General features: G+C 39.2%; 1 protein-coding gene across 1 annotated transcript in view; it reads left to right on the top strand.

Annotated features, from left to right (window-relative positions):
- Positions 1–8,026, top strand: part of Capn6 (calpain 6) — a 28,080-nt gene that overhangs the window by 14,999 nt on the left and 5,055 nt on the right. Inside the window, exons 3-10 of the mRNA XM_005371023.3 lie at positions 2,397–2,528; positions 3,853–4,061; positions 4,562–4,754; positions 5,336–5,529; positions 5,766–5,843; positions 5,946–6,132; positions 7,520–7,642; positions 7,809–8,011. Of these exons, the coding sequence (XP_005371080.1) occupies positions 2,397–2,528; positions 3,853–4,061; positions 4,562–4,754; positions 5,336–5,529; positions 5,766–5,843; positions 5,946–6,132; positions 7,520–7,642; positions 7,809–8,011 (1,319 nt within the window). The remainder of the gene's footprint in view (positions 1–2,396; positions 2,529–3,852; positions 4,062–4,561; positions 4,755–5,335; positions 5,530–5,765; positions 5,844–5,945; positions 6,133–7,519; positions 7,643–7,808; positions 8,012–8,026) is intronic.

Below are 8,026 nucleotides of genomic sequence, written 5' to 3'. Positions count from 1 at the left end.
TGTCCTGGAACTAGCTCTTGTAGACCAGGCTGGCCTTGAACTCACAGAGATCCACCTGCCTCTGCCTCCCGAGTGCTGGGATTAAAGGCGTGCACCAGCACCTCCTGGCTAATATTATACCTTTATGAAGAATCAAAGGCTTTAAACCTAGAAGTCCTCATGACTGACTAATTAACCAGAGACTTGAGTGGCCGCCCTTATCTGATGACCTTTTTTCTTCATCAGTAAAATAAGAAGTGACTAGATAGTCTTTAATATTTCTTATGTTTTTGATATTTCATGACTGCTATTACATTTTAAAACCCACTGTTAGGTATTCTATATGAAATTTTGAAGTAAAATAAGGCTGTAATAATATTAACATGCTATTAATAATAACTATATCCAATTCACACAAAGAGGATACTAATCACTCAGTTCCTCATTTTGAATCTGTTTATGTGTCTTTTTGCTCTCCCTTTTGTGAGTTAAAGTTCACACATTCAAAGTATTGACTGGGTGTAGACTCCTGCTTATCTAAATTAAGCAGATTGCAAAATAACTTCAACCCCCAGTAACACTATGTAAAACCAGCAACTAATTTGCCTTAAAATATATAAAAACACATTTTTTCACCTATCAATTCTCCCTTGACTACTTTCTATGCCAGGAAACAATCCTATGTCTCATGTGTATCCAAGAAATTATTGCATAGCTTTACATTTTGCTCCAAATAAAGTGCCAGTGTCTACCCAAGGGAAGAATGATGGTGCTTATTAATTTCATATTTGAAAAACAGAGGAAGCAAAGAAGAGAAGACACATCAAGACCTAACTCATCTAGTACACTTGCTCTGTGTGCTAAGAAAATGAAAAGAAAAAGCAGCTGACATCACATAAACTATTTTATAAGATAGAAGTAGTCTCCTAAGATAAAAGGTGGTGATAAGGCACCAGACGTTCATCTTAAACAACAACAACAACAAAAAGGGCCAGAAAGTGCAAAGCTAACAACCCACCTAATTCTTTCCTTTTGGCAAGTTGATGCCCAACTAATCTTCAGTTTGGACATATCCCTGCCCAGAATGTCTATTTCTTTCCAGAACTATTTTGGCTTTTAACAGCTATTTGGAATGCTTCATTCTGTACACCAGACCCTTCATCAATAAGAATTATATCCACTAAAAAAATACATTATACACCAGAAAAAAATAACTGTTTCTATTTAATAATTTAAAAGGATGTGGATCTAGATTTTCTTTCCATTTGCAACTGGGATTTATTTCAGCAGGGTATGCAGAATGTCATCTTATGGGCCAACAGCCCCTTTTATGAAACTTTCCATTTATCAAGACTTAATTGAGATTTGATGGCTTTGAATTCTGCAAGTGCCGATGCTCTGAACCACATCGTGCCTGCAATTATATAATGTCATGTATAGTGCTATGCCTTTTCTCATGCCTGTCGCTCTATCTGCAGTGCCTCAATGTTTCTCCCTTGTTCAGTGACCAATCACTAGTCATCTCAAGTATCCAACCACTCACTACAGTATCCCTTCCATCACTAGATGAACTTTTGGAATTCTTTCTTTTTAGGCACTGATCATACTTTGAAAATAGCTCCATTTTGCTTTGCTCACATTTTTCTTTTGCAGTTACATTATTTGGCTTTCATCTTTCCAACTCACAATGTGAATGACCCAGCTAATAATATTCTGAAGTAAAAACACACATGTATTCCCCTAACAAATACTGCTCCCCCTCTCTGGCCAGATACTTTTGGAAAATACACCATGGGGACAGTGCCTGCTGAAGTAATCTTGTGAATGGCTTATTAACACCTTCTGTTAATGCTGCTATCCTTTATATTCATACAAAGGTGGGGGTTGGGAAAGCGGGTTGTCATGGAAACTGCTGTTGGTTTTGCTTTGTGTTAGAAAAAGACTTCCTATATGATCTCCTAACTCATTTTTTCCAGAGAGGGAGATGCATTAGTGTTCACCTCTGTCAGACCTTGTCTCTTAAAGGTAATTGCCCTTTCAAGGACAGACACTTCAGGGAAAATCTCATCCTGACAAAAATGACACGAAAATGCAATGTGCTAATTCTTAGTTCTTGTCTTCACTGCTGTGGTAAAAATGCCTCCAAAGGCAATGACAAAGGCCTTCCAGCAGCACAGGCCATTTTCTCTCATCCCATTTCTTCAGCTATTCACCACATGGCCATTTTTCTGTGTATACACTATCCACGGCTTTGTGCTTTACCACAAATCTTTCTAACCTTCCCTTTATCCCACCTATAAAAACCCTAGTCACACTTAACCCTATTTCCTCTATAAGCTGTTCTGCTTAGCTTAGCTTCTAGTGACACTTAGAAACCTCCTCCCAGACTTCTGCATAACAAATTTCTGTATCCCCAGGACATTTCTGATGACCCCCATCTGATTGTGGGCAACATCAGCAACCACCAGCTGATCCAGGGAAGATTGGGGAACAAGTCAATGATCCCTGCATTTTCCTGTTTGGCCGTTCAGGAGTCACACTGGACAAAGGTATCATCTTTTCGTTGTGCTCTTAAGTCTATTTCCACTTTCTTCCTGAATAACCTGACAGAAAATCAGCTTCTCACTTTTTGATGAAGCCAGAAGTATCAGGGTGACTAATTTATTCTAATAAGAATTTTCACAAATATAGACAAGCCGAATTTTACAGTGAAAATCTAACCCAACTCTCTTCTAACACTGACATTTTGCTGGCCTCGCTTTGCCACACCTATTCGCTGCTCTTTCTTGCCATTTGTAATGCTTTGACTTAATGTCCCTTCAAATTGTAGTCTTTGTACCAGTTTGCTCTGGAGTAAGTAGGAGCCAGGAAGTCATTAACACATAGATGCATAACAGAAAAGGTGAGAAATACAAAAATGGATCTTTGAAAGGGGCCTAATAAATTAGTAATAGGGCAAAAATTCCTTAATATTCTGATAAAATTCAAAGCAACAAATAATATTTTATTTGGTATAATAAGCATTTTCCTAAAAAAACAAATTTTAAATATTTATGTGAAAGTGTTACAATAGAATTGTTTTTATTATTACAACAAAAAAATGTATTTTTATTGTTGCCATAACTAAAATCCATATTGTGTAAAGTCTATATGAAACTCTAGACATGACAAACCAGAATAAGCATTATGTTTTTATTGGTTTTAATTTTTACTATTTTTGCTTTATTGCTTATTTTCCTGCATGAGTATGTATGTGCATGTGTGCATATGGAAGGGTGAACTCCCATGTGTACCCACAGCGGCTAGAAGAGGGCATTTAGTATCATCCTCTTGCACTCTCGATCTATTCACTATTCCTGAAGCCAGAATTCACGTTTTCTTCTCTAATCTAAAAACCATAATGTCCCCCCAATCCTCCTGTCTCTCCCCTCTGAGGAACTGGGCTCACAAGCATTTGTAGGGACACTTAGATGCTGGGATCCTAATTTCCGGACTAGTGATTATAAAGTAAATGCTCTCAATCAGTGAACCATGTCTCTGATCTGATATTACTTTTCAATGCCTTGTTCACATGTTCAAACATTTGATCATATGTCTATGCGGATAGTCTATCATCTATCTTATTTATTATCGATGCAGACCCCTCCAACTGTCTCTCCAGTATCCTCTGTATGCAGAGCAAGAATGGCAGGTATCGTAATCTCACGCACAGTAAAATTGACCTGTGGAAACGGAAGTTGTAGAAGAATTGCCATACTCTAGGCTTTGGAACGTTTCCATTTACTATATGGTTTGCCTAGGATTTCACTGTAACCTCTATATCTTGATATAATCTTGGAAATCATACTTGACTAAATGTTCTTACCTTTCCAGACAATTCCCAACCATAAGGAACAGGAATGGGATCCTCAAAAGCCAGAAAAATATGCTGGAATATTCCGCTTTCGTTTCTGGCATTTTGGAGAATGGACTGAGGTGGTGATTGATGACTTGCTGCCCACCATCAATGGAGATCTGGTCTTCTCATTCTCCACCTCCATGAATGAGTTTTGGAATGCTCTACTGGAAAAAGCTTATGCAAAGTAAGGAGGGGCTTGATTAGTCTGTGGTCATGATACATGAAGAAGGATCATATTTGTCTTTGGAAATGCATTCCCTCCCACTCAATCCCAGAGTTAAAATTGGGCTGCATCTAAGTAAGATTTAAGACATTTCTTTAGCCCTGGGTCTGCCTATTATGACTCATGGATATCAGAGGATCAACTGCTCTTCTGTTAAATTCTAGGTCAGCTAGGTAACCTTTCAGGTTGTTAATCTGAAGTCCAAAAGGAGTTCTCTTATCTTTTTTTTTAACCTTGCCTGACATCTTCTCGTAGAAAGAAGTTTCTACGTGAACTAACATTTATCAACATTGCCTAAGCCCCCAGAGTTTTAACTGTAATCTTAAAGTATTTTCCACTTCATATCCAGAGAAAAGCCAGCTGGTAAAGGCTGAGCAGTGATAGTTTTAATTCTTGGGAACATGATGTCCTTGACCTGGATAAATAATTTCACCAAGATAATGCTGCATACTTGCTTCCAGACTGCTAGGCTGTTATGAGGCCTTGGATGGTTTGACCATTACTGATATCATCATGGACTTCACGGGCACATTGGCTGAAATCATTGACATGCAGAAAGGAAGATATACTGATCTTGTGGAGGAGAAGTACAAGCTGTTCGGAGAACTGTACAAAACATTCACCAAAGGAGGCCTAATTTGCTGCTCCATTGAGGTTTGTGTTCACCCAAAACACTTCTGGCCAAAAATAAAATAAAATAAAAATAAAAATAAAAAAATTAACAAGGAACATTGTACTTAACCCAGAGATTCACAAAAAGAGCCATTAGTGAAACTCAGAAGGCTAACATAGGTATGAAGTACTGGCTTGGACATTGAGGTACATTAATATTTTATCCTTATGAACTTCAGACATTCCACTGAGTGCCAAGGCACCATCCAAGTTGGTGTAAATAGCTTCTGGTAAATTATTACTCTTATCTTGGCTTTTGGATATTTGAGTTCTAGCTGTTCCCTCAAAGAATGAATCTGCCCTACCATATTTTTAAATCACAGTTCATATTAATGTAGGACAGTGATTATTTGGAATTTGAACTTTTAAAATAACTTCTTATATTACTTTATTTTTTCTCTTTCACTTACCTTTGTTATAGATTAGATATCAGGGTCAAATTTCCATCTGCATAGGGAGAACTTGATTCAGTTATGCCGGGATGAAGCAACAAAGGGAAAAGGGGGTCCAGGACTTGGGTCTCCCCAACTCCTAAATCCTTATGTATCTTTCTTTGCTACCAGTCTCCCAGCCAGGAAGAACAAGAAGTTGAAACAGACTGGGGACTACTGAAGGGCCATACCTACACCATGACTGATATTCGCAAGCTTCGCCTTGGAGAAAGACTCGTGGAAGTCTTCAGTGCTGAGAAGCTGTATATGGTTCGCCTGAGAAACCCGTTGGGAAGACAAGAATGGAGTGGCCCCTGGAGTGAAATGTGAGAGACATTTCACTTTCATCCCTACACCTCCAAATTTGTAGCTCTCGCAAACCTATCCCTCTAGATTGCTAGGAGGCTGTCAAATAACAGAGACATCTCTGAGCTCCAGTCAGGCATGGGGTCCGCAACCCAGGCAGGATAAAATAAAGCAGACCTAGTCCTCATGTATCTGGCATCTTTTGACATCCTGTCAACCATAACAACTTATCTGTTTATAATTTATTTGCTTTCAGTTCTGAAGAGTGGCAGCAACTGACTGTAACAGATCGCAAGAACCTGGGGCTTGTCATGTCTGATGATGGAGAGTTTTGGTGAGAAGTCTTTCTGCCATAAGGAATTTCGTTTTTTTCTTTTTTTTTAGAAATACATACTAAGACCAATCTTCATTTCTTTCCCTCGTCCTTCCCATTTAGGATGAGTCTGGAAGATTTTTGCCAAAACTTTCAGAAACTGAATGTCTGTCGCAATGTGAACAACCCTATTTTTGGCCGCAAGGAACTGGAATCAGTGGTGGGATGTTGGACTGTGGATGATGACCCTCTGATGAACCGATCAGGAGGTTGTTATAACAACCGTGATACCTTCCTGCAGAATCCTCAGGTTAGTGTCAATTATTTTCCATTGCCTCCAAGCTACCGGGATAGTCAGTAAGAATCAGATCTTGCTTTGGTCCTCCCTAGAGTGTTCATTTAGCATCAGGTCTTCAAATCTACTGTGTAATATTCTTCAACCACAACCCCTAGGGATTGACTCAGATGCTCATATGACCCAGAAGACCAGGTCTCTTTAGGGAGACTTGCCTTGGCAACATTTTCTAACTTAAGTTAGGTTCTCCAGCTGCCTCCTCCTGTTCTGAATGTTACAGCTCATAACTGTCACTTGCTGGTGATGGTCACACACAGCAGAGAGATCTGCTTCTATATATGGTCTCAGTTCCCCCTCCTTTGTCTTTACTGTTTAATTGTTCACCTGACACACATACATCATACTGTTAGCTCTTTTCATAAAAGTCATACTTCTGCAACCCATTACTATAACTTGCTTTTTCCTTTTGAGAATGAGGTACTTCATTTCTCATGATTGAAATCACTGCCCTGCCAGTTTCTCCTTCCAGCTGTCTAACACAGCCATCCTATTATCAGTGACATTATAAGTGGTCAGACCAGGTATATCCCAAGAAAACAACAGCAAACTCCCACAAGCATCCCAAACTTGAATTTATAATGGCCCGTATGAAGATGGGCTAAGGCACAGCAGATGTCACTCTGGCTGTGCTACGGCCTCATTGCACATGGACGTGTCTCTTCTTCCTACAGATCTTATTGCACAGGCAATTTGGAGAACACTGAGGCTTGGAAAACTGGTTTCCTTAACTCATAATTTTCTTTGCCCTTTCCATCTTAATGGTCCCCACAGAAACTTTATAATTGTTACCCTTTCTCAACATCACTCTCACTTAGAACCCTATACAAGTTTCAGGTACTAAGCAACTATACCATACCGGGAGAATGGCTTCTCCATACACAAGATTGATCTTTGAGGCCCTTATCTGGGTTGCTCATATGTCTGGATTGGCTTTATAAGTCTACCCAGGGCTATATGGCAAAGCCTGGTTGAGTGGATTATAAATGCTTTCTATCTTTATGAATTTTGAAATGTTTCTCTATATAGCTTTAAACACAGGGTTATAATAAGACAAAATGATTAACTTTTCAGGAGCATACATATTAAAACTCTTTCACACCAAAGATCTAAAAATGGAGTTGCCCCTCAGTGCATGCCAGATGTCAAAGTGAGAAGCAAGTATAATGATCTTTACTTAGCAGTGAATTAATTTTCTATAATATCAATCATTGCATGGTCAATAGTAAAGCCCAGAAATGACCCCGAGACTCTGTTTCCCATTATAGATTTTTATTCCCTGAAATTTAGATTCGATTATCTTAAATTGGAGTACTAATTCATCTCTTTGATGAATTTCCCTCAGTACATCTTTACTGTGCCCGAGGATGGTCATAAGGTCATAATGTCGCTGCAGCAGAAGGACCTACGCACTTACCGCCGAATGGGAAGACCTGACAATTACATCATTGGCTTTGAGCTCTTCAAGGTAAGAACAGCATTTAGAGCAGAAAAAAAATAAGAGCATTCAGAGGTTACATTTGGAAGGGTTAGAGTTAGGAAAATTAGGAAGGGATAAAGAAGACAACAGAAGTAGGACTTTCTAACAGATAAGCTCTGATTTTAACAAAATGGAAATCTCTGTTTGCTTCTAGGTGGAGATGAACCGCAGGTTCCGCCTTCACCATCTGTACATTCAGGAGCGTGCTGGGACTTCCACCTATATCGACACCCGTACTGTGTTTCTGAGCAAGTATCTGAAGAAGGGCAACTATGTGCTTGTCCCAACCATGTTCCAGCATGGCCGCACCAGCGAGTTTCTGCTGAGAATCTTCTCTGAAGTGCCTGTCCAGCTCAGGTTCAGTTTTTTTTT

This window comes from Microtus ochrogaster, unplaced genomic scaffold, assembly GCF_000317375.1.
Source record: "Microtus ochrogaster isolate Prairie Vole_2 unplaced genomic scaffold, MicOch1.0 UNK92, whole genome shotgun sequence".
NCBI lineage: Eukaryota > Metazoa > Chordata > Mammalia > Rodentia > Cricetidae > Microtus > Microtus ochrogaster.
The sequence above is the reverse complement of the archived record's forward strand: the minus strand, read 5'-3'. Positions and strand labels throughout refer to the sequence as shown.